Here is a 27,441-nt window from a genome sequence, read left to right on the forward strand (position 1 = left end):
TTTCATTGATTCGAATCTAGGTAAAGAGTGTCACACTGCAGCAGCCACAGCAATTTATCTCCTGAATATTTTTTTTATAGTGCAGTTATTAATACGCATATGCGCACATACACACATTCGCGGGTATGGATTATAGACGAGGCAAGCTATAAAGTTTAGGTGCGGAGCTCCACAGATTCATAGAAGAGGAAAAGCGAGTGGGGAAAGGAACAAGGCAGCAGAGGAGGATGTGAGCGGGGGACTGAACACGTCTCCTGTCTCTCGCTGCCTGTTCCCCACTCTTTGTTTTCATTTTAAAAGCTGTAGCTGCCCATTCCCCATATAGGAGGAAAAGCGAGTGGGGAAAGGAACGAGGCAGCAGAGGAGGATGTGAGAGGGGGACTGAACACGTCTCCTGTCTCTCGCTGCCTGTTCCCCACTCTTTGTTTTCATTTTAAAAGCTGTATCCGCCCATTCCCCATATAGGAGGAAAAGCGAGTGGGGAAAGGAACGAGGCAGCAGAGGAGGATGTGAGCAGGGGACTGAACACGTCTCCTGTCTCTTGCTGCCTGTTCCCCACTCTTTGTTTTCATTTTAAAAGCTGTAGCTGCCCATTCCCCATATAGGAGGAAAAGCGAGAGGGGAAAGGAACGAGGCAGCAGAGGAGGATGTGAGCGGGGGACTGAACACGTCTCCTGTCTCTCGCTGCCTGTTCCCCACTCTTTGTTTTCATTTTAAAAGCTGTAGCTGCCCATTTCCCATATAGGAGGAAAAGCGAGTGGGGAAAGGAACGAGGCAGCAGAGGAGGATTTGAGAGGGGGATTGAACACGTCTCCTGTCTCTCGCTGCCTGTTCCCCTCTCTTTGTTTTCATTTTAAAAGCTCCATTTTAATTCAACATGGAAAACAGGGGGAAGAAACAAGGCAGCCAGAGGATGCGATAGGTGGGAAGGTGGGGAATCAGCCAATCACGTTCTCCTACCCTCAAAGCTCCGCCCACATGTCAAAATGCGATTTAACTCCCCCAAAGACACATAACTGTAACGCGTGCAAACTCGGACGCGATCTAAAAGTCGCGGTAAATCGTGAATGCGAAGATGTGCATTATCGCGGTTAAAACCCGGCGCTGCAGTGAATGGACGGCTGCGTCATGTGTCCTGAAACGTGAATCTGCGCATTTAGGTCAGGGTAAACAAGCCGTATAGACAAGCCCTTGGAAGGGCTTTTGAAAGTTTTTGTAAATCATGGAATCATTCATTGATTTAGAGGGCAATTATACGGTCCGGGAGGGGGGGCAGGGGCAACAACCCAGGGGCATGCAGCCCCCAACCTCCTCCTGTATGTTTATTACGAAGGCAGAAACCTCCACCAGCCTGTGCTGCTTTGATGTCGGCGTTCTAAAAACAGCAATGGCAAAATGGGGGCAAATGGGTGTCGATTCCCAAGCCATGCCCCTGAAACGAGGGGGGGGGGAATCCTGCCGCCCCTGAAGCTGGGGCCTTGCCCACATTGGACCTGCAACCCTCGTAGCCCTGATCAGAGGAACAACAAAATACATTTCTTTAATGCGACAGGCCTTGTTATTCGGGGCTAATATTACAAACCAGACACGGAGACCTTTGGTGCAAAGTTCAGATGCTTCCTTATTTTCCGCTTGCGGGGAGCTGCATAGGGGGCAGGCAATTAAACAAAAAACTAAAAAACCCTGCAGGCCTACAGCTCCCAAGGAGTTAACAGCTCTCCTCTCACTCACCCCACCCCCAAGTTCTCCCTACCCCAAATCCCCTTCCGCCACCTGGTCCTCTGAATTCCAGACTAATTAACTTTAGCCTTGATTAGGGTGGATGTAAAAGGTGGGGGAAGGGTAGGGAAAGAAAATCGAAAGACAAAAAAAGAAAAAGAAGGTGTGTGTGTGTGTGCGTGTGTGTCAGAATTTCTTCCACATGGAAATTATGTGTGTATCTGTATGATACATGCAGACGTCTTCACAAACTCTGTTGACACTCTGAAATTGATCAACTTCCTGGAGAAATGTAAACACACACACACACACACAATCCAAATTCAGATACTCAATCCAGGCTAGAACACTGTCCAAAATGACTTCGGTGTAAGCCCCATCGAAAATGATGGGACACAGGAGACGTTTAAAAGATTGCAGTGCCAGGGTATTAAGCTAGATTTATCAACTTACCGAGTCATCTGTGAGTGCGTGCGTGAGTGGGCGGACATGCGTGTGTGCAGGTGCGTTTTCTAGGAGACCCCTGGGGGCTAACCATAATGAGCTTAGGGACAGTATTGTTTAGCTTGGAGAAGAGGAGGCTGAGGGGAGACCTGATAGAGGTGGACAAAATGATGCATGGTGTGGAGAACGTGGACAGAGAGACATTTTTCTCCTTCTCTCAAAATGCTAGAACCTGGGCTCCTCCCGTGAAACTGATGGGTAGGAGATCCAGGACAAATAAAAGGAAGGACTTCTTCACACAGCGCAGAGTTAAATTATGGAACTCACTACCACAAGATGTAGTGATGGCAACCAATCTGGATGGCTTCAAAAGGGGGTTGGATCAATTCCTGGAGGCAAAGGCTATCCATGGCTACTAGCCCTGATGGTTGTGTGCTATCTCCGGTATTTGAGGCAATAAGCCTGTGTGCACCAGTTGCTGGGGAACATGGGCAGGAGGGTGCTGTTGCACCACATCCTCCTTGTTCATCCCTGTCCGACAGCTGGTTGGCCACTGTCTAAACAGAGTGCTGGACTAGATGGTCCCTTGGTCTGATCCAGCAGGGCCCTTATGTTCTGACGTTCTTCCTAAAGCATGGGGCAAAATTACCAACTTGATATTTTGTAAGAAGTATTTTTTTTTAATGCAATCCTATACAGGTTAACAACAAAATTTACTTCCATGTAACCACTGGTGCTTACTTCTTAGTAAGTGTGTTTAGGATTATAGCACACACAAGACTGTGTGTGTACACGTGTGTGCACATCTAGGTATTTGGACAAAACCAGACTGGGTGAGATCCCATTTTCACTGGTTTTTCACTGGTTTGCTGTGAAAGTGTCGGGAAGCCTCTGCTGTTCCCATCAGGCCTTCCTGCTTGTGAGCTCCCTGGAGGCTTCTAGATGCTCACTGTTGGAAACAGTACACTAAGCTAAATCAGGGGCTGCAGCAGCTTTTTCAGGCCGACCCAAATTCCATTTTGGAGACGCTCTCGGGGGCTGTTTTTCAGTGGTGTGTGGGGACGAACCAGGAAACAACCAGATGGTCAGTGGTTGGGAAAAGGGGTGGTGCTAGAGGAAGGGGCGTGGGCTTACAGGGCATCCCGGAGGGTCAGATTCAAACCCTGGGCCTGAGATTCTCCATCCCTGGACAAGACGGACCTTTGGTAAGTCATAGAATCATAGAATGGTAGAGCTGGAAGGGGCCCATAAGGCCATCGAGTCCAACCCCCTGCTCAGTGCAGGAATCCACCTTAAAGCATCCCTGACAGGGGGCTGTCCAGCTGCCTCTTGAAGTCCCCAACTTCTTTAGGGCGGAGCTTCAGGGCTTTGCCCTTGGATTGCTTCGGAGTGGCGGCTGTGCCGCCACTCCGAAGCAATCCAGGGGCAAAGCGCCCGTGTGGACGACCCCCATGAGGAGCTCAAGTCTCATGGCAAATGGAGAAAAACCTCCCTCTCTCCATTATCTCCTCTTAGTCATACTTCTAGAAGCCATGATCACGTTGCCTGCCGCCTTTGCCGTGCTCCCTTTAAACTACGAACGCCTCTGCCATTCCGTGGCTCCACCCCCACGATCGGGCTGCCCTATCCGCCCCTTCTCCGGGCTTGCACGGCACCCGCCGGGGACTTACTGAGTGCGCAGCGTGAAGGCTGCGCTGGTGATGGAGGTGGGCAAGTTCAAACCCTTGGTGATCTCCCTCCATAGCTTCTTGTTGATCACCTCCACCAGGCCGCCTTTCTCCGTTACCAGGACGTACAACATGTAGAGGTCGAGCACCTGTTTGGCCATGATGGGGATTCGGTTCACAGGTGTCCCTGCAAGCAAAGGGAGAGGAAAAGGTTGGGTGAGGGCTGCCCTGTAAACTCTCGAGACAGCAAGTAGCACCAGGCGTGCACTTGCTACTGGGTGCAGAATGTAGCTGAGCATTTTTCTTTTTTAAAGAAAGCATCATCACCAATGCAAGATTTAACATTTGTAGAGTGTTTTCCAGTGTACAAAGCGCATCACATGCATCATCCAGTTGGAAACCATACAACAACCCTGTAAGGTAAGTCAGTGTTATTATGTCTTATATAGAATCATAGAATAGTAGAGTTGGAAGGGCCCTACAAGGCCATCGAGTCCAATCCCCTGCTCAGTGCAGGAATCCACCCTAAAGCATCCCTGACAGAGGGTTGTCCAGCTGCCTCTTGAAGGCCTCTAGTGTGGGAGAGCCCACAACCTCCCTAGGTAACTGGTTCCACTGTCGCACTGCTCTAACAGTCAGGACGTTTTTCCTGATGTCCAGCCGGAATCTGGCTTCCTGTCACTTGAGCCCATTATTCCATGTCCTGCACTCTGGGAGGATCGAGAAGAGATCCTGGCCCTCCTCTGTGTGACAACCTTTCAAGTATTTGAAGAGTGCTATCATGTCTCCCCTCAATCTTCTCTTCTCCAGGCTAAACATGCCCAGTTCTTTCAGTCTCTCTTCATAGGGCTTTGTTTCCAGACCCCTGACCATCCTGGTTGCCCTCCTCTGAACATGCTCCAGCTTGTCTCCCTCCTTCTTGAGCTGTGGTGCCCAGAACTGGACGCAATACTCTAGATGAGGCCTAACCAGGGCCGAATAGAGGGGAACCAGTACCTCACGCGATTTGGAAGTATACTTCTATTAATGCAGCCCAAAATACCATTTGCTTTTTTTGCAGCCAAATATTGCACATTTGGGGGTGCTGAGATAATTAATAATAATAATAATAATAATAATAATAATAATAATAATAATTTATTTTTTACCCGCCTCTCCATTTTGATCGAGGTGGGTAACAACAGTAAGTATAAAATACATAAAATATGGATTAAAAACATAGTATACATTGTTAAAACATCCTAAAAAACATCCTAAAATTCCACTGGATAGGCCTGCCGGAAGAGATCAGTCTTTATAGCTTTCTTAAATGCTAAAAGACTGTTAAGTTGATGAATCTCCTCCAAGACTTTAACCAGGAACATCCTGATTCAAGCACAGGCTGTTATAGTGCAATCCTATACATGTCTACCCAGAAGGAACTGCCATTAAGTTCAATGGGGTTTACTCGCAGATAAATGGGTAAAGGATTGCAGTCTTAGCCCGTACTCCAAGCCCTTATTGGTACAAAGACATCCAACAGTTCAGTTCAGGGCAGGGTTGCAGTGTCCTGCTCATCTTTTTGGCTTTTCCCCATCAACCAATGAGTATCAGAAATCGAATCAAGCTTCTAGACCTTATGATAACAGGCCTGTTCAGATGACACTTCAGGCTCTGTGGTTAGCGAAACGGTGGTTCTCTGGCACTAACCACAAAACTTTAAGCCATGGTTAGACCCACTAACTCGGCTGCAGGCTGTGGTTAGTGAGTGAACATGGTTTAGCAAAATGCACCGCACAAGACGCCTTAAACTTTGCTGCTTAACCAAAAAGGTTTAAGGTGTCTTCCGAACAGGCCCAATAAGATTAACAAAACAAAACAAAACCACATCTGATGGAAGTGGTAGTCCCGACACAGGGGGTATCTAATTTGGGAAAGCTCCCCTAAATCTATCATTAATGTATGCATTAAGGTGCATTTCCAACAATGCAACAAATGATACCACATCACGCCAGTCCTTTTCCAGCTTCATTGGCTGCCAATCCAGGGCTGGGCCCGATTCAAAGTGCTGGTATTAACATTTAAAACCCTAAACAGCTTGGGGCCAGGCTATCTGAAGGAACGCCTCCTCCCATATGTACCTGCCCGGACCCTAAGGTCATCCGAAGGGGTCCTTCTCCATGAGCCCCTGCCAAAGGAAGTGAGGCAGGTGGCTACCAGGAGCAGGGCCTTCTCTGCTGTGGCACCCTGGCTGTGGAAGGAGCTCCCTAAGGAGGTTCGCCTGGCACCTACACTATATTCTTTCAGGCGCCAGGTGAAGACCTTTTCATTCTCTCAGCGTTTTAACCATCTATATATTTAATTTTAACCTTGCTGTTTTAAATTTGCATTTTCAATTTGTATTTCTGCACTGCTGCAGATTTATACTGGTTGTGCTTTTATATTGTATTTTATATCATGTATTATACTGTTTGTTTTATATTTTGAATGGTTTTTCATTTGTGAGAACTGCCCAGAGAGCTTCGGCTATTGGGCGATATAAAAATGAAATAAATAAATAAATAAGCCTGCCAACTGAAGGCGAAAGCAAGGAAGGGTTTCAAAGGAGGCAGAAAAACAAGACAAAAGCCGTTCTTTCACCTCCCACTCCTGCTCCTTTCCCCTTTTATGGATACTGCCTTTTATTGATTTATTGCTTCCTTCAAACCAAAAAGAAAAACAACCACCCCAGAATACAAGAGGAAAATCGCCCTATTGTCATCGTGCTGTTTTATTGTAGGACGAAATGGCACGTTTTCCGGGATTAAAACATATCCGGACCAGACAGGCCGAGGCTTCAATCCCAGGAGGAGTTTCTGAGCCGAAATGTGAAAGACGGCTGAGCCAAATAGCTCTTCCTCCTGGCCTCAGTTTCCCCATCTGCAAATTGGGAACGGCAACAACAGCAATCCCCTTATCATTGCTAGGGAACAAGATAGCATGTAGAGGGTAGGGATTGTCACCGTGGAAATAGACACGTGCGGGGATTCCCACGTTTCCACAGGGCATCTGCTGTAAACAGATCTGCCAGAGGAATCCACATAAGAACATCAGAAGAGCTCTGCTGGATCAGACCAAGGGTCCATCTAGTCCAGCACTCTGTTCACACAGTAGCCAACCAGCCATTGGCCAGGGTCCAACAAGGCAGGACATGGTGCAACAGCACCCTCCCACCCATGTTCCCCAGCAACTGGTGCACATAGGCTTACTGCCTCGAATACTGGAGACGGCACACAGCCATCAGGGCTAGTAGCCATGGGTAGCCTTCGCCTCCAGGAATTGATCCAACCCCCTTTTGAAGCCATCCAGATTGGTGGCCATCACTACATCTTGTGGCAGTGAGTTCCATAATTTAACTCTGCGCTGTGTGAAGAAGTCCTTCCTTTTATTTGTCCTGGATCTCCTACCCATCAGTTTCATGGAATGACCCCAGGTTCTAGTATTTTGAGAGAAGGAGAAAAATGTCTCTCTGTCCACGTTCTCCACACCATGCATCATTTTGTCCACCTCTATCAGGTCCCCCCTAGCCTCCTCTTCTCCAAGCTAAACAATACTGTCCCTAAGCTCATAATGGTTAGCCCCACAACTATGCGCTGTGTGAAGAAGGACTTAGAATCAAAGAATAATAGAATAGTAGAGTTGGAAGTGGCTTATAAGGCCATCAAGTCCAACCCTCTGCTCAATGCAGGAATCCACCTCAAAGCATCCCTGACAGATGGTTGTCCAGCTGCCTCTTGAAGGCCTCTAGTGTGGGAGAGTCCACCACCTCCCTAGGTCACTGGTTCCATTGTCATACTGCTCTAACAGTCAGGAAGTTTTTCCTGATGTCCAGCTGGAATCTGGCTTCCTTTAACTTGAGCTCATTATTCCGTATCCTGCACTCTGGGATGATTGAGAAGATATCCTGGCCCTCCTCTGTGTGACAGCCTTTTAAGTATTTGAAGAGTGCTCTCATGTCTCCCCTCCATCTTCTCTTCTCCAGGCTAAACATGCCCAGTTCTTTCAGTCTCTCTTCATAGGGCTTTGTTTCCAGATCCCTGATCATTCTGGTTGCCAGACCCTTGATCATCCTGGACTTCCTTTTATTTGTCCTGGCTCTCCCACCCATCAGCTTCATGGGATGACCCCCTTGGGTTCTAGTATTTTGAGAGAGGGAGAAAAATGTCTCCCTGTCCACATTCTCCACACCAGGCATAATGTTGTACATCCCCAACTCCTTTCTACAAAATTCCCCCAGCTGCTGATTTTACACTTGTGTTACTCTGCATTGTTGGAAACCTTGTATAGATTAAAATTTGCTGGTAACATAGCTCACCCTGCATGCATATTAGGTGGAAATGGGCAATATTTATAAAGGAAGGAAGCAGCTATGCAGTTTTCACCGAACTGAGCGGAATCACAGTTGACACACTATGCACCAGGAGCATAATGCATCACCTTCATGGATCACTTCCCCGGTCAAGAACACACAGAATAGTATAATGCCAATCTGAAGCTCATGGCAACATTTTAAAGAGATGTTTCCCTCGTGTTGCCATTACTAAAATAACATATTTTTTTCTGTCTTGGAGCGAGCTCTGAAAGAGCGAGGCCAGCTGTAGTAAGTGCTTATTGGCTAGAGCTTGTGACCCCACCAACTTCCTTCCAAATCCCCAGAGCATTTCCAGAGCCTGTTTTAAAACATTTATTATTATTTCTTAAGCCCCCCACCCCCCTAAGTGGGAACAATGAACATATACAGTGATGGCCAAAATTGTGGACACTTTTTGAAATTTTCATGTTTTGCAACTTTGCCTGCTTATAGAAAATATTCTGTTCCACGAAATTCCAATGTTTATATATCAATTGAAAGACCTGATTCGCGTAATACAACAACCCGGCTTCTTTTCCTGGGTGTCCAATCAACTCTTTTCTTTGGTACCATTCCTCTCTTTATGATGTACATACGTATACTTTTAATTTGAGAAATACTTCAAATATTCACACCATCTCCAATTGTGCTTCAGTTATAGAACAAACAGCAAAAGTGACTTTCCCCAACTTGAAACAGGATGTATCACAGCTACTCCCATGGGATTGGTCCCCAGAACAAGGACTGTGATTGGCCGGTAGGGTTTGCAATTCCAATCCACTTCTTCACTCAATCACACCTATGTTTGGTTTTAGACTAAAGTAATCATAACTTTTTTTGTACTGCAGATATTTGCATTCTGTTTTTTGTATTGAATTCAGCATTCAACTCTCTTTCAATTGATACATAAATATTTGAATTTCATGGAACAGAACTTTTTCTATAAGCAGGCAAAGTTGCAAAACATGAACATTTCAAAAAGCGTCCACAATTTTAGCCACCACTGTATACTTCTTTAAAATGATGCATGATGGCCATGGACAAGACTGAAGGCTAAACACCCTTTTGTGGTGATCCAACCTCTACAAAACAAGTTGTGTTGTTGTGTGTTGTCACCTACTACAGTTCAATATGCAGTTTTCATTTGGGAGCTGGGCCTGGGTGGTGGGGAGGTAGGATGGATTGAAGAAGAATCACAGATATCTGTGGCATCGTGTTGCTGACACCCTTGCTCCTGAGTAACTCAGAGGCACCTTGTGCTGCAGGCTCTCATGAGCCATTTCCCCTTCATTCCTTGCAGCTTAACTGCATCGCGGCCCACGTCCTCCAAGAATTCCAACTGCTTAACTTCGCTTAGATCCGCAGCGCGTTTCCTGCTTCGAAAACATGTTGACCACTCTGTGTGGCTATTCTGCCCCCAACCAAACCCTTGGGTGTGCCCCCCTCCTTTCCTTCCCCCTCCAAAGAGGGCTTGAAGTTTTTTTAAAAAGCACAACTTGCCATGCCAGCATTGTTTGCTTAAGTGGCCTGGCGCTGGGTGGGGGATCCCCGAGAGGATATTAAACCAGCCAACGCATCCTGCAATTTCCTTTCCCCCCCACCATCTATCATACATTCCACAGAAAGAGTCCCCCCCTGCCAGGCAGGCAAAGCCATCGTTCTTGGCTGGCCAAGGCCATCTGCTGTCTCTACCCCACCCCCTCACTCCGTCCACAATCGGATTCCTTGACTTAAAGCAAATCTCTCCCCTCTTCGCCGTTGTAAACAGACAAAGTCTGTCTATCTGGCATTGCCAGCCAGCGTTTTATGGACCAGTAAAGCTGTGCTCTATCAGGGAACCAGTAAAATGTACACTTATTGGCTAGAGAGCCTATGGCAACATCAATCCACCAACTCGGAAATCCCCAAAGCAATTTTTGCCATTTAAGAACGTGTTTGGATTTTTATGCACATATATGCCAACCCTGACTTTCCTAACCTTGCCTTTGGGCCTTGCTGCGTTCCATGGATGAGAAAGGCAAGAAGTCTTAGGGACCCTGGATCGGTTTCTCTTCCCCACCACCCTCCTACAGAAACAATTTCTGTCACAGATATAAATCAACCTACGTGCAGGACAAATTTCTGAGGTATATGTCCAAGTGTGGGCGAAAACGCATCGATCCACAGATTTGACTTTTGTGCGTCTGCCATGCCTACTCCCTAACAATGGGACTTCGCTAAGGGGGAAGCATTCCTTCTAACCACTAATTATCATAAAAATATGTATTTTATACTTATTCTTATTTCCTGCCTCAATCCAAACGGAGAGACAGGAAGGAAATAAAATTATTATTATTATTATTATTATTATTATTATTATTATTATTATCCAACTTTAGTTTCTACCAGCTATACCTAGTGTAAGCCACCTAGGCTTGAAACAACAACAATAATAATAATAATAATAATAATAATAATAATAATAAGAAGAAGAAGAAGAAGAAGAAGAAGAAGACAGACAAAATACAGCTGCAAAAATAATTCACCCACAACTGGCCATCATACTATACATACTATACTATATAGTATAGTATAGTATAGTATGTATATATATATACTATATATATATACATACTATACTATAGTATGTATATATATCATAGAATCATAGAATCATAGAATAGCAGAGTTGGAAGGGGCCTACAAGGCCATCGGGTCCAACCCCCTGCTCAATGCAGGAATCCACCCTAAAGCATCCCCGACAGATGGTTGTCCAGCTGCCTCTTGAAGGCCTCTAGTGTGGGAGAGCCCACAACCTCCCTAGGTAGCTGATTCCACCGTCGCACTGCTCTAACAGTCAGGAAGTTTTTCCTGATGTCCAGCCGGAATCTGGCTTCCTTTAACTTGAGCCCGTTATTCCGTGTCCTGCACTCTGGGAGGATCGAGAAGAGATCCTGGCCCTCCTCTGTGTGACAACCTTTTAAGTATTTGAAGAGTGCTATCATGTCTCTTCTCCAGGCTAAACATGCCCAGTTCTTTCAGTCTCTCTTCATAGGGCTTTGTTTCTAGACCTCTGATCATCCTGGTTGCCCTCTTCTGAACACGCTCCAGCTTGTCTGCGTCCTTCTATATGTATATATAGTATATATACATACTATACTTAGTTATTGCTAAGGGTATCACTATATATATACTATACATACTCACCTGAAAAAACCTTGGAAAATGCAGATCATAAAATATACTGAGACAGAACAAGACAATACCTTGCAACCGACCAGACATGACAGTTATTGACAAAAAAGGGGAAAAAAACACATACCTTGTCATTGTCAACATTGTCACCGAATGACAAAAATGTTGGAGAAAAGGAAGAGGGAAAGAGAAAAATATTCACCACCGGCCACGGGAGTTAAAGAACTATGGCAACAGGAAAAGCTCACAGTTATTCCGTTAGTCACATCAGTCACCGGCCTCCTTGATTGCTTTATGTTGCTACGTTATCCCAGATGTTTCTGTCTGATTTTTAAGATCATCTTCAGAGGCACTTCCCTGGTACAATGGATGGTTACCAAGGAAAAAGCCTTCTCTGTGGTGTCCCCCCACCCAGCTGTCCTCCGACCATCTGTGGATTGTGCTTCCCAGAGAGATCTGCCTGGAGCCTTCACTGAATACATTTAGATGTCAGATTAAGACATTCCTCTTCCAACAGGCATTTAATCTTTAATCTATTGCTCTGATTAATCAGTTTACTACTGACTCTTTAACATTTTTCATGTTTCAATATTCTGATTGCTACATCTATTGTTTCAGTTGTTACTTTATTGTTGTTTTGAGGTTGTTGTTGTTTTTAATGACTAAACTGCCCAAGGCCATCTACCAATTGGGAAGTATATAAATTAGCACTCACACACACACACATAACATCTAGCCTGAAGAAGCACTCTGATGAATGTGAATGCTTGCTTGTTATTGTGACTGAGAGCCAGTGTGGTGTAGTGGCTAAAGTGTTGGACCAGGACTGTCACTTGAGGCACAGGTGAACTCAGTGGCAAAGAGCACCTTTTATCAGCTTAGGCTGATATACCAACTGCGCCCTTATCTGGACAGAGATAGCCTAGCTACAGTGATCCATGCTCTGATAACCTCTCGTTTGGATTACTGCAAGGCGTTATACGTGGGGCTGCCTTTGAAAACGGTCCGGAAGCTTCAGCTGGGACAAAACAGGGCAGCCCGTTTACTAACAGGGACTGGCCGGCGAGACCACATCACGCCAGTCCTTTTCCAGCTTCATTGGCTGCCAGTCCAGGTCCGGGCCCGATTCAAAGTGCTGGTATTAACATTTAAAGCCCTAAACGGCTTGGGACCAGTCTATTTGAAGGAACGCCTCCTCCCATATGTACCTGCCCGGACCCTAAGGTCATCCTCAAGGGTTCTTCTCCGCGAGCCCCTGCCAAAGGAAGTGAGGCAGTTGGCAACCAGGAGGAGGGCCTTCTCTGCTGTGGCACCCAGGCTGTGGAACGATCTCCCTAAGGAGGTTCGCTTGGCACCTACATTATATTCTTTTAGACGCCACCTTTTTATTCTCCCAGTATTTTAACAGTCTATGAATTAATTTGAACTTGCTGTTTTAAATTTGTATTTTAAATTTGTATTTTTGCATTGCTGCTGTTTTTATTTTGGTTGTGCTTTTATATTGTATTTCATATTATGGTTTTATACTGTTGTTTTATACTTGAATTGTCTTAATTTTGTGAACCGCCCAGAGAGCTTCGGCTATTGGGCGAGATAGAAAAGCAATAAATAAATAAATAAATAAATAGGAGTCAGGAGACCCGGGTTTGAGTCCCCACTCGGCCATGGAAACCCACTGGGTGACTTTGGGGCAGTCACAGACTCTCAGCCCAGCCTACCTCACAGGGTTGTTGTTGTGAGGATAACATGGAGCGGAGGAGGATTATGTACACCACCTTGGGTTCCTTGGAGGAAAAAAGGTGGGATATAAATGAAATAAATAAATCATAGAATCACAGAATAGCAGAGTTGGAAGGGGCCTACAAGGCCATCCAGTCCAACCCCCGGCTCAATGCAGGAATCCACCCTAAAGCATCCCTGACAGATGGTTCTCCAGCTTCCTCTTGAATGTCAGGGATGCTTTAGGGTGAATTCCTGCATTGAGCAGGGGGTTGGACTGAAGTAGATTCTCCCCAGAGGACCTGAGTGTGTGGGGCGGATTGTACTGGAGAAGGCGATCCCGCAGGTAGCCTGGACCCAAACCATGTAGGGCTTTAAAGGTGATAACCAACACTTCATACTTCGCCCGGAAACTAATTGGCAGCCAGCGAAGAGATTTTAAGACTGGTGTGATGTGGTCACCCTTAGGTGTACCGGTGACCAACCTGGCTGCCATATTTTGAACTGCCCAGAGAGCTCCGGCTATTGGGCGGTATAGAAATGTAATAAATAAATAAATAAATAAATAATAGTTGAAGTTTCCGCACTAGGCACACAGGTAGCCCTATGTAGAGCGCATTGCAGAAGTTGAGCCTCGAAGTTACCAGCGTGGGCACAACCATCTTTAGGTCTTCTAACTCTAGGAAGGGGCGCAGCTTATGGGGGAAAGGGGAACCCCAGATATGCCAGATTTGGCTCACAGGCCTGAGGTTCAACACCTCTGCCTTAAAAATGGAAGCATTGCCACCTTCCTCCCCTGCTGAGCCTCTTTCAGCCAACAACACAAAATCCCACCAGTCCCTAAGCCTTATAGGACGGCAGTTCTCTAAGCTTCTGAAAAGTGTTCATAAACATTCCGTAACACCTCAGTGGCCGAGGTCAATGATTAACAAGGGCTCATTTAATCAGCCAAAGCCAGAGTTCTTACAGTCAATTCCTATGGGGGTTTCAAAGACTGCACTCTGCAGTTATGGAATTTTTAACGGTATATAGCACAAGGACATATTTCAGATGAGAGCAGTGGGCCATTTAACCCAGTATTGTCTGGTCAGACCGGAAGCAGGCCTCTGGGGTCTTTTCCCATCACCTGCTACCTGAGTCTTGTCAACTGGAGAGGCCAAGGACTGAAACAGGAATCTTCTGCACACAGAGCTATAGGGCCTCTGCACCTCTTTTGCAGAAGTCACCTACAACCAAGATGGATCAGGGGTCTGGAAACAAAGCCCTATGAAGAGAGACTGAAAGAACTGGGCATGTTTAGCCTGGAGAAGAGAAGATGGAGGGGAGACATGAGAGCACTCTTCAAATACTTAAAAGGTTGTCACACAGAGGAGGACCAGGATCTCTTCTTGATAATCCCAGAGTGCAAAACACGGAATAAAGTGCTCAAGTTACAGGAAGCCAGATTCCAGCTGGACATCAGGAAAAACTTCCTGACTGTTAGAGCAGTACGACAACGGAACCAGTGACCTAGGGAGATTGTGGGCGCTCCCACACTAGAGGCCTTCAAGAGGCAGCTGGACAAACATCTGTCGGGGATGCTTTAGGGTGGATTCCTGCATTGAGCAGGGGGTTGGACTGGATGGCCTTATAGGCCCCTTCCAACACTGCTATTCTATGATTCTATGATTTGGGGGGGGTGGGCAGAGGGTGGGGTAGGGTAAACTGCCAGTACTGCTCTTTTCCTACAAACTGATGTGTGCTATACTTTCCTCTTTGTGTGGGACCTTAGCAGGTGCCCTAAAAGATTACCCAGAGCTGGCTTTGCAAATGCATCTTTAGCGAAAAACTTGCCTGACAAACAGGAGAGGGTGCTCACCTCGTTTCTGCATAAAACTGAAGAGGTCATCAAGGAACTCCTTCCTTTTGGGATCTCCGTCAAGTTCGTACAACTGCAGAGAGAGAGAGAGAGAGAGAAGGAAGAATGGATCATTTAGGAAATGTCAATAACAAAACAAAAATTGCATTGATTAAAGACAGGGGTGAGTAACACAGGGTCTGGCCGCCCCTGGCCATTTTTGCAGGGGGGGGGGCGAGGGGATGCTGAAAATGCCACGGTCACTAATTTTGCCATGGTGGCGATGACCCCCCCCCCTCCACTTTTCCTTGGAAACAAGGCATGCAGAAAAAGAAACAGCTTGTTTTCAAGGAAAACCTTGGTGGTGGTGGGAGTGTTCGTCACCACAGCACCAAATCTGATGGTGGCATTTTTGGTGGCACTAGGTGGGTGCACCCCCCCCCAACCCCTGGTTCAAGAGAATGAGATCAACTTAAATATCAGTGTCTTAATTCACTAATGAACCTTTTAAAAAATAAGCCACCTTTAAGGGTGGGACCAGGCAACGTACAAGATAAAAGAAACAGTGCAAAACAAGAGAATTCAATAAAAACAGTGGCTACAAATAAAACTGGGAGCCCCCAAATTAAGAAAAGCCCAATGGCAGGAAGTGACCTTAAATAATAATAATAATAACAACAACAACAACAACAACAACAATAACCCGCCTCTCCGTTTGATCGAGGCGGGGAATAACAGCAAATATAAAATACATAAAACTGAATAAGAACATAATATACATTATAAGAACATAATATACATAGAATCATAGAATAGCAGAGTTGGAAGGGGCCTCCAAGGCCATCAAGTCCAACCCCCTGCTCAATGCAGGAATCCACCCTAAAGCATCCCCGACAGATGCTTGTCCAGCTGCCTCTTGAAGGCCTCTAGTGTGGGAGAGCCCACAACCTCCCTAGGTAACTGATTCCATTGTCGTACTGCTCTAACAGTCAGGAAGTTTTTCCTGATGTCCAGCCGGAATCTGGCTTCCTTTAACTTGAGTCCATTATTCTGTGTCCTGCACTCTGGGAGGATCGAGAAGAGATCCTGACATCCTAAAATTCCCCTGGATAGGTCTGCTGGAAGAGATCAGGCCTGCAAACCTCTGTTGATGACCTCAGAGCGTGGGTATCCTGGTCCGGGTGAACAAGACACTCTGCTACCTTCAAAATGAGAGCCACGGTCAGGACAATTTGTCTGCCACAGCGGTGCAGGAATACAGCTTTCTGAAGAAGGGATGGAACAACCAGCTATTTTCAAGCTCACCCAAATCATCTGAAATGCACGTCCAAGTTCGTTTTGCCTCTTTCCGTTTTTGGTTTGGGCTCATTGATACGGGAAAGTGTACATTTCAAACAGGGGGAAATGTGCGTGTTTTTCAAAAAAATGTGCATGTTGTTGTCGTCCGAATCAGCTGCCTGTGAGTAGCTACGCGTACAGACAATAGAAACGCTCCACTGGTGGTTTGAAAGAAAACTTTACTCAGTGGAGTATTTCTATTGTCTGGACACGTGGCTACTCACAGGGAGCTGATTCGGTCGACAACAGGTTATGGGACCAGGACGCAACTAAAGAATAACCCGTGAAAGGAATCACTTGGGAACCTGTGAGTACTGCTTATGGGTTAGACAAGGAAAAGAAAAAAAAATCTTGGAGTGTGGGATGATGGCTGAAAGCAGCACATATGCAGCCATGGCAAAGCTAGACACCAGAAACTACCAGACATGGAAGTTCAAGATGGAAATGATACTTGGCTCAGCAATGCTACAAATGAGAAGGATCTTGGAATTGTTGTAGATCGCAAGCTGAATATGAGCCAACAGTGCGATATGGCTGCAAGAAAGGCAAATGCTATTTTGGGATGCATTCATAGAAGTATAGCTTCCAAATCACGTGAGGTACTGGTTCCTCTCTGTTCGGCCCTGGTTAGGCCTCATCTAGAGTATTGTGTCCAGTTCTGGGCTCCACAATTCAAGAAGGACACAGACAAGCTGGAGCGTGTTCAGAGGAGGGCAACCAGGATGATCAGAGGTTTGGAAACAAAGCCCTAGGAAGAGAGACTGAAAGAACTGGGCATGTTTAGCCTGGAGAAGAGAAGATGGAGGGGAGACATGATAGCACTCTTCAAATACTTAAAAGGTTGTCACACAGAGGAGGGCCAGGATCTCTTCTCGATCCTCCCAGAGTGCAGAACACGGAATCACAGGCTCAAGTTAAAGGAAGCCAGATTCCAGCTGGACATCAGGAAAAACTTCCTGACTGTTAAAGCAGTACGACAATGGAATCAGTGATCAGGTTGTGGGCTCTCCCACACTAGAGGCATTCAAGAGGCAGCTGGACTCAAAGAATCATAGAATAGCAGAGTTGGAAGGGGCCTACAAGGCCATCGAGTCCAACCCCCTGCTCAATGCAGGAATCCACCCTAAAGCATCCCAGACAGATGGTTGTCCAGCTTCCTCTTGAATGTCAGGGATGCTTTAGGGTGGATTCCTGCATTGAGCAGGGGGTTGGACTTGATGGCCTTGTAGGCCCCTTCCAACTCTGCTATTCTATGATTCTATGATATGGTACTAGTGAAAGATGACTTGTGGGAGGTTTTGGAATCAGCTTGACCTGCAGAAAAACCCCAGGACTGGGATAAAAAGGACAGAAAAGCAAGGGCAATGATTGCTTTGTTGGTCCAAGATGACCAGTTGCCCCACATTCAAAATGAGAAAACAGCAAAGGGAATATTCGGTCGACAACACATGTTTCCCACAACGACTAAAGTGCAAGTGTGCCTTTTTGAAAAAACATACTTTTTAATAACATGATCACATTTGCAAACAACAGCAAATGGGGATGATTTGCAAACGTGAACAAAACCCTCGTACATCTCTGTTCTGGTTACTTTTCGGGAAAGAGCCCCCTAAATCGAGTTTCTAGACTTTGTTATGTGAGAGAGACAGAAAGAGCTTTTTGAACCTTTGCCTTTTAAAAATTAAACCGCAACAAGCCCATCCCTCAGTCTAATGAGATGTTCCGCCGCTACCGAAAGCCACGAGTCAGCAACTTGGCAACAGCACTCACAAGAGCGCCAGAGGGAAGACGGCGGCAGACGCGAACCCACGCGGGGCCCAGAGCCAAATCGCAGCCCCACCCTCTTGCATGCCTCCTAGGCCCTCTGCCACTTTCCTCCCTGGCCACTTTCAAAGAAAATGCCGCTCTCGTTCGAGGGACGGTAAAGGAGCATGGAGAAACACGACACAACTTTTCCCCACCTTTCTATGTGGGTTTCTAGCCTGCTGAAAACCCCCAAGACTGGTCATGGGTTGCAATGAGGGTGGGAGGTTTTCAATAATCAGTGGATGGAAAATCTTTTCATCCAATAAAAAGCTGCCCCTATTAATCAAGTGGAGGTGGAAGATTTATTATTATTATTAGTAGTAGTAGTAGTAGTAGTAAACTTTAAACAAATGCCACTGCTACGAGTTAACAAAAACTATAATTCTCTACCAAACACCTTTATTGAGAAAAGCATAAGGCTCATAGCATCATAGAATAGTAGAGTTGGAAGGGGCCTATAAGGCCATCAAGTCCAACCCAATGCTCAACACAGGAATCCACCTTAAAGCATCCCTGACAGATGGCAGTCCAGCTGCCTCTTGAAGGCCTCCAGTGTGAGAGAGCCCACAAACTCCCTAGGTCATTGGTTCCATTGTCGTATTGTTTATTTTTATTTATTTATTACATTTTTATACCGCCCAATAGCCGAAGTTCTCTGGGAGGTTCACAAAAATTAAAACCATTAGGAACATAATAAAACATCCAACCATCTAAAAAACCAAATACAAAATACAATATAAAAAGCACAACTGGGATAAAACCACACAGCATAAATTGATATAGGATTAAAATACAGAATTCAAACAGCAAAGTTTAGATTTGGGTGTTAACATACTGAGAAAATAAAAAGGTCTTCAGCTGGTGACGAAAAGAACCGCTCAAACAGTCAGGAAGTTTTTCCTGATGTCCAGCTGAAATCTGGCTTCCTGTCACTTGAACCCATTATTCCGTGTTCTGCACTCTGGGAGGATCGAGAAGAGATCCTGGCCCTCCTCTGTGTGACAACCTTTTAAGTATTTGAAGAGTGTTATCATGTCTCCCCTCCATCGTCTCTTCTCCAGGCTAAACATGCCCAGTTCTTTCAGTCTCTCTTCATAGGGCTTTGTTTCCAGACCCCTGATCATCCTGGTAGCCCTCCTCTGAACACGCTCCAGCTTGTCTGCGTCCTTCTTGAAGTGTGATGCCCAGAACTGGACACAACACTCTAGATGAGGCCTAACCGAACAGAGGGGAACCAGTACCTCCGCCGATTTGGAAGCTATCCCTCTATTAATGCAGCCCAAAATAGCATTTCCTTTTTTTGCAGCCACATCACACTGTTGGCTCATATTCAGCTTGTGACCTATATGGATTGTAATAAACAAGCTTTGGGAATGTTCACCCACATGTGTTCTTTGTTATGCCAACCTTTCCTGTGCTGTTCAGACTTGATGGACTACAACTTCCATCAGTGGCTGGGGATGATGGAACTTATAGTCCATCACTGTGCCAGGTCAGGCAAGGCTGTGTTATACTATTCAGGGCCAACCTGCCCAAGGCAAGGAACAAGAGGGCACCCTCTGCTACTCTGTGTACAAAAGTTAACTGGACAGTTTCTTCGACATTTTACAATGGAGTAGCGTCCTCCACAGCAGGTTAGCTTAGGGGGCCAAGAGCATGTGTTTGCCCATGCACAAATCTATTCAAATTTTAGCAAAACATATTCCATGTGCAGACCTCAACCTCTTTTTAAACTCCTGGCAAAGTTCACCAAAATCAGTTTCACTGGTTCATGCAGCCCATAAAACGAACACGGCGTGCAAAGTTTTGATGACTCAATTTAAGTCAGGGAAACTTGCTCTGGTTAACCTGGTGCCCTTTGGATACATTAGAATACAAACTCATATCATCTCCAGGCAGGGATGGAGTTGCAGTCCAGCACATCTGGAGTGCACCAGGTTGGGGAAGGCTAATTTGGGAAGTTCAAAAGTTTTCTTTTACTCAACATTCTCTAGGAAACCCACATCAGAGAGCACATGATTAGTAATTAGAAAAGGAAAGAAAGCAGCCCGCAACACAAAGAGGCTGACTGTGCCTTTCCCAAAATGGAGCCCAGATGTGGCCATATGCTGGAAAAGCACTTTGGTGTCATGGGATACATGGGAGAGGATCACAATCACACACCCCTTTTGAAATAATAACTAGATAGAACCTTATTTGCCAGTAGAGAGGCAGTGTGGTGTAGTGGTTAGAGTGTTGGACTGGGAGTTGGGAGATCCGGGTTCTAGTCCCCACTCAGCCATGGAAACCCACTGGGTGATTTTGGGCCAGTCACAGAGTCTCAGCCCAACCTACCTCACAAGGTCGTTGTTGTGAGGATAACATGGAGAAGAAGATTATGTACACTGCCTTGAGTTCCTTGGAGGAAAAAAGGTGGGATATAAATGTAATAAATAAATAATAATAGCTGTGGGCATTACAGATGTTTTTAACTGCCTCTGGGGAGTAGGAAGCAAAAAAATAAAAAGTCTTGCTGGCTACTAGAAACCATTGCTGATGAAAATCTCACATATCTTCTGGACGTGTTCAATGTTTCTATGATTTGGTCTTCAGTGTTGAATGATAATTTGCTTCTTTTAAAATCTATTTTTAAGTGTTTAAATTGTTTTAATTTTTTTTTATCTTGTACACTGCTCCGAAATTTTGAATAGGGAGAGGTATATAAATACTGTAAATAAATAAATATAATTAATTTCAGGATATCATGCCTTCCCCAACCTGGTAGTCTCCAGATGTGTTGGCTCTACAAGTCCCAACACCGTGCAGACATCTTGGTGGTAGTCCAACACATCTGAAGGGCATCAGGTTGGGGAAGGCTGGATTAGTAGTTATTTTGGGGTGTCTTGAGGGCCAAGTTGCACATGAGGATATCAAAATGGTGATCTCAGGGTCAGTGCCTATGATGAAATCGCTTTGGCGTAACTATGTTGGGAAGTCTGGTGTGACTTACAGCAGAGTTGCCTTATATAGAGAAAGTGTGGCAACACAGCATTTAGAACTGGAAGCAACAAGCACAAACTACAGCCAGTTTAAAAGAACTTCAAATCATTCTACTTCATTAGTGCTTTTATACAAATCTTCAGAAAAGGCTAACTAACACTGTTTAACTACAAGCACCCCCTAATGCTGGATGGTACCCTTTCATTACCCATCTTATTACCCATCTTATTGCTGAAAACAACAGAATGAAATTTAATAGGGATAAATGCCAAGTTCTACATCTAGGAAATAGAAACCAAATGCACAGTTACAAGATGGGGGATACTTGGCTCAGCAATACTACAAACGAGAAGGATCTTGGAATTGTTGTAGATCACAAGCTGAATAGGAGCCAACAATGCGATATGGCTGCAAGAAAGGCAAATGCTATTTTGGGCTGCATTAATAGAAGTATAGCTTCCAAATCACGTGAGGTACTGGTTCCTCTCTATTCGGCCCTGGTTAGGCCTCATCTAGAGTATTGCGTCCAGTTCTGGGCTCCACAATTCAAGAAGGATGCAGACAAGCTGGAACGTGTTCAGAGGAGGGCAACCAGGATGATCAGGGGTCTGGAAACAAAGCCCTATGAAGAGAGACTGAAAGAGCTAGGCATGTTTAGCCTGGAGAAGAGAAGATGGAGTGGAGACATGATAGCACTCTTCAAATACTTAACAGGTTGTCACACAGAGGAGGGCCAGGATCTCTTCTCGATCCTCCCAGAGTGCAGGACATGGAATAATGGGCTCAAGTTAAAGGAAGCCGGATTCCAGCTGGACATCAGGAAAAACTTCCTGACTGTTAGAGCAATACGACAATGGAACCAGTTACCTAGGGAGGTTGTGGGCTCTCCCACACTAGAGGCCTTCAAGAGGCAGCTGGACAAGCATCTGTCAGGGATGCTTTAGGGTGGATTCATGCATTGAGTAGGGGGTTGGACTCGATGGACTTGTAGGTCCCTTCCAACTCTGCTATTCTATGATTCTATGATAATGTAATACATTTTTTTCTCTTTATTTTGAAGAGAAAATCTTGATATGGTTTAGGGTCACAGCATATCTTAATCCGATCTTGCTCAGGGTCTGGGATAGGGCCACTACCGTATTTCTTCGATTGTAAGACGCCATCGATTGTAAGACGCACACTAATTTCAGTACCACCAACAGAAAAAAAACCTTAAGACACACCTGCAATTCTAAGACGCACCCCATTTTTAGAGATGTTTATATGGGAAAAAAGTGCGTCTTAGAATCGAAGAAATAGGGTAATGTGATCAAAGAGTTAGAGAAGGGAGATCAATAGAACACTGACTTATAGAAAAGTGCCATTTTTTAAAAAAAATACTGGAATGACAGCATTCAGGAAACATCTAAACCTTTCTCTTTACTAGAGATGATTTTACGTCAGTTGGCTTGGTATATTGAAAAGTGCATTTAAATTGTTAATATGGCTTCCTAATTTGTGAGCAGTATCTGGTTATTGCTAAGGGTATCACTATATACTTCAATGAATAATGAAGTAAAAATAAAAGGAAAGAAGGAAGGAAGCGTTATTTGCTATCGAATTCATACTAGGGCCGTTTCCCCAGTATCGGGGCCAGAACACAATAGAAGAAGAAGAAGAAGAAGAAGAAGAAGAAGAAGAAGAAGAAGAAGAAGAAGAGGAGGAGGAGGAGGAGGAGGAGGAGGAGGAGGAGGAGGAGGAGGAGGAGGATTGCACCATGTCCTGCTTGTTCATCCCTGGCTGATGGCTGGTTGGCCACTGTGTGAACAGAGTGCTGGACTAGATGGACCCTTGGTCTGATCCAGCATCAGGGCGCTTCTTATAGAATCATAGAATAGCAGAGTTGGAAGGGGCCTACAAGGCCATCGAGTCCAACCCCCCGCTCAATGCAGGAATCCACCCTAAAGCATCCCTGACAGGTGGTTGTCCAGCTGCCTCTTGAAGGCCTCTAGTGTGGGAGAGCCCACCACCTCTCTAGGTCACTGGTTCCATTGTCATACTGCTCTAACAGTCACGACGTTTTTCCTGATGTCCAGCTGGAATCTGGATTCCTTTAACTTGAGCCCGTTATTCCGTGGCCTGCACTCTGGGAGGAGGAGGAGGAGAAGAAGAAGAAGAAGAAGAAGAAGAAGAAGAAGAAGAAGAAGAAGAAGAAGAAGAAGAAGAAGAAGCCGCCTGCTTGCTAGTAAGAAAAAGAACACAGATTATTATCCACAAATTTCCTTCAACAGCGTGAATCTTCTCGCTTTCCGGCTGAAACGGGGAATGCACATTTCCTTTCCGTTAGCAGAGCATGCAGGAATGTGGAGCCGTGGAGCTCCGGCGTTTGCTCTGCCCCCAGTGTGTGGAACACGTGTGCCCCAGCTGCTCTCGATTTCCAGCTATTAATAGTTTCCTGTCAGCAAGAATGTTCTGCGCTTGAAGCAGCTGCTGAACTCTGACAGACCGGCCCCTCCTGCTACCCACTTATCGCGACGGCAAGAAATGTTGATGCGCCTGGTTGCCCAGGCCTCCCAGCTCCCCCACACCAAGCGCATGAATCCTGCCGGTGGGATTCTTATTTCTTTAAATTATTTCTGCCTTATTTTTCAGATGAATTTTCCAGAGTGGCTTATCTCACGTTAAATGCTAAATCACACAGCGGCAATAAAAACCTCCAAAGGATAATAAAGAGAGGCGAACTCAATCATAAAACACCTTGTGCCATTAAAAAAAAACACACCTTCAAAAAGCCAACTAACAACCGGATGAGAATTCTAAACCTGGGGCACTACCACCGAAAAGGTCTTGTAACCCACCTTTTGAAAAAGCTATCACAAGTTTTCGCTAAGAACCAGCCAATGGATGGGCTCTGGTAGACGAATAACAAAAAACAACAACAATTTGTTTTGTTAAAATGTATTTATTATTTATATGTAGATTTATATTCCACCTTCCCACTGCTTATGCACCACTCAGGGCAGTTTAGGTAGGGTGGCCATATTTTGGAAACCAAAAAGGAGGACAACATGGTCGCCCCCAAGGGGGCGTGTCCAGTACCAAGGGGGCGTGCCCACCCGAACATAGCCTTGGTCACATGTCTGATTTTACAGCACACATTTAAGACAAATCTGTTCTACATAACATCTTAATGTTAAAATCACTGAAATAAAGAACAAGTGAGAGATTCAATGTATCTGAAATTAACTTCACTCCTACTTTTGTAGGTTTTGCTGTACTTTGAAGCTTTTGCTATACTCTGTGTGTTACATTCTCCCCTTCCCTCAAATATCTTTTCTGACTGTATCTTCACTCATTGCAAGCTGCTGTTGTTGTTAACAGGGTTTGCTACTGGCCCCAGATCTGTTTCAAATTTGTTGTGGCTAAAGCTCTACCTAAATCCTATCATGGTGCAAAGTTTCATCTCTTTATCTTTAAAAATGACGATTTTAAAAATAATAATTTTAAAACCTCAATTTTAAAAAAATTCCTAAAAAAATCAATGGACAAACGGATCTGTTTCAAATTTGGTATGACTAAAGCCCTTCCTAAGAGCTACCATTGTGCCAAGTTTCATGTCTTTATCTTAAAAAATGACAGAGTTATAAGCATTTTTGTTAATTCCCATTAGAGCTGCTCTTTGCAAAAAAAAAATATCCGGATTTCCCCTCCCCCTCCCGGATTTGCCATCAAAAACCCGGGCAAATCCGGTCATATGGTCACCCTAGTTTAGGGCAATTAAAACCAATTCTAAAATGCAGCAACAGCCCCTAAAAGTTACAATTGATTAAAATAGATTAAAGCAAAGGTATTGAACAGGAAATTATCTACCTGGTAAATTTTCTACCTGGTAATTATCTACCTGCTAGAATACCACCACCACCCATTTTTAATACCATCCAGCGGAACACAGTAAGAGAGGGACAACTAGTCTCAGGGGGAAACGATTTCCAAAACTTGGTGCAGCTACTGAGAAGGCCCTTCTCTTGTCCCAATCAACGGAATCTCCCGCAGAGCCAGGACTCGGGGAAGGACCTTTCCCCAAAGTTCTTGGGGTACTGATACAGAAGGAGGTGGTCCCGAAGGCAGAGGTGAGAAACAGAAACCCCGGGGTCAAAATCGGGCCCTACAGGATTCACCAGATGGATCAACCTCTTTTCTCCAACCTCTGAACATTTTTTAGGGGTGGGTGTGTTCCCGGCTATTATACAGGTTTCTTAGCCAGTGTGGTGTAGTGGCTAAGGTGTTGAACTGGGAGTCGGGAGATCCGGGTTCTAGTCCCCACTCAGCCATGAAAACCCACTGGGCGACTTTGGGCCAGTCGCAGACTCTCAGCCCAACCTACCTCACAGGGTTGTTGTTATGAGGATAACATGGAGAGGAGGAAGAGGATTATGTACGCCGCCTGGGTTCCTTGGAGGAAAAAGGGCAGGATATACATGTGATAAATAAATAAAACGGTGAAATACTTCTCCTAAAGATTAGTTACTGGCTATATGCTAATAAAAAATGCTGGTCCATCTAGTATTTTGGCCCTACCCTTTTGCCTCGCCCACACTGGAACGTGGCCTCCGAAATATTCCCCAGAATCAGTCTCGGCCCTCGGGCTGAGAGATGTTCACCATCTCTGGTTTAAATGTTGAAACGGTAACCGTATTTTCATGTGTGACCTACTTTCTGGAGGCAACACACCTTGAATGGCAGGTTTAAAATCTTTAAAATAAATAACTAGCAACCCCGGGGTGGATAAGGGGAGGGGAAGACAGAGAGAGAGAGAGGCCTGGTTCAGACAACATGCTAAACCATGCTGCTTAACCGCAAAATAGTTAAGGGAATTCATTGCATTCCCTTAACCATTTTATTTATTTATTATTTATTTATTTCATACCCAGTTCATGAGCTTCCCATGGAGGAATCCGGTGGCCACGGTTGGACACAGAGAACTGGGGTAGATGAAGCCATAGTCTGATTCAGCAGTCCAGAGTTTACTGGTCGGGGGCATTTTGCTGAAGTCATAGAATCATAGAATAGCAGAGTTGGAAGGGACCTACAAAGCCATCGAGTCCAACCCCCTGCTCAATGCAGGAATCCACCCTAAAGCATCCCTGACAGGTGGTTGTCCAGCTGCCTCTTGAAGGCCCCTAGTGTGGGAGAGCCCACCACCTCCCTAGGTCACTGGTTCCATTGTCGTACTGCTCTAACAGTCAGGAAGTTTTTCCTGATGTCCAGCTGGAATCTGGCTTCCTGTAACTTGAGCCCATGATTCCGTGTCCTGCACTCTGGGAGGATCGAGAAGAGATCCTGGCCCTCCTCTGTGGGACAACCTTTTAAGTATTTGAAGAGTGCTATCATGTCTCTCCTCAATCTTCTCTTCTCCAGGCTAAACATGCCCAGTTCTTTCAGTCTCTCTTCATAGGGCTTTGTTTCCAGACCCCTGATCATCCTGGTTGCCCTCCTCTGAACACGCTCCAGCTTGTCTGCGTCCTTCTTGAAGTGTGATGCCCAGAACTGGACACAACACTCAAGATGAGGCCTAACCAGGGCCGAATAGAGAGGAACCAGTACCTCACGTGATTTGGAAGCTATACTTCTATTAATGCAGCCCAAAATAGCATTTGCCTTTCTTGCAGCTATGTCACACTGTTGGCTCCTATTCAGCTTGTGATCTACAACAATTCCAAGATCCTTCTCGTTTGTAGTATTGCTGAACCAAGTATCCCCCATCTTGTAACTGTGCATTTGGTTTCTATTTCCTAAATGTAGAACTTGACATTTATCCCTATTAAATTCCATTCTGTTGTTGTCAGCCCAGCACTCCAGCCTATCAGTCTTCTGGAGATATTCTGTTTTGAACAGCCCCCTGTCGGCAGAACCCCTGTTCTTGGACCCCATGTGGCCTAGTGGATAGCGATGTGGGTTTTCTAGAAAATATTGAATTAGAACATTTTCTGGAGCTCTTTCCTAATTTGCAGAGGGCAATTTGCATCAGGAGCCTTTTGGGCTGAAGAGCAAGAGGCACAATGCTTTAAAGCAACAACTTTGCACCCGTACGCAAATCCCGGAAGCAACAATGCCGGAGACAGACAAGAAGTCAAAAGGGTCAAGAGAAGATGGCCAGGCGGCAACCCAAGGGGTCGTGGGGGTTTAGCGACCCTCCGCCTTTGGGGCCACACACTGTGCTCTACAGTGAAACGTAATTTATAGGCAGACATAATTTATGGCCGGCAAAAAACAAAGAAACAAAACATGTGTGTGTGTGTGTGTGTGTGTGTGTGAGAGAGAGAGAGAGAGAGAGAGAGAGAGAGATGTGCACAGAGGACAGTGCAATTTCCCAGTTGTAGACTGGATGTAGCCAGATGCTCTGTTATTTA

General features: G+C 45.4%; 1 protein-coding gene across 1 annotated transcript in view; it reads right to left on the reverse strand.

Moving 5' to 3' along the window:
• ARID3A (AT-rich interaction domain 3A) overlaps nt 1–27,441 on the reverse strand; it is an 80,747-nt gene that overhangs the window by 11,029 nt on the left and 42,277 nt on the right. The window contains exons 3-4 of the mRNA XM_063147252.1: nt 14,951–15,023; nt 3,834–4,017 (exon numbers count right to left, since the gene is read on the reverse strand). Coding sequence (XP_063003322.1) covers nt 3,834–4,017; nt 14,951–15,023 — 257 coding nt within the window. The remainder of the gene's footprint in view (nt 1–3,833; nt 4,018–14,950; nt 15,024–27,441) is intronic.

The sequence above is a fragment of the Elgaria multicarinata genome, chromosome 23, assembly GCF_023053635.1.
Source record: "Elgaria multicarinata webbii isolate HBS135686 ecotype San Diego chromosome 23, rElgMul1.1.pri, whole genome shotgun sequence".
NCBI classification, from domain to species: Eukaryota; Metazoa; Chordata; class Lepidosauria; order Squamata; family Anguidae; genus Elgaria; species Elgaria multicarinata.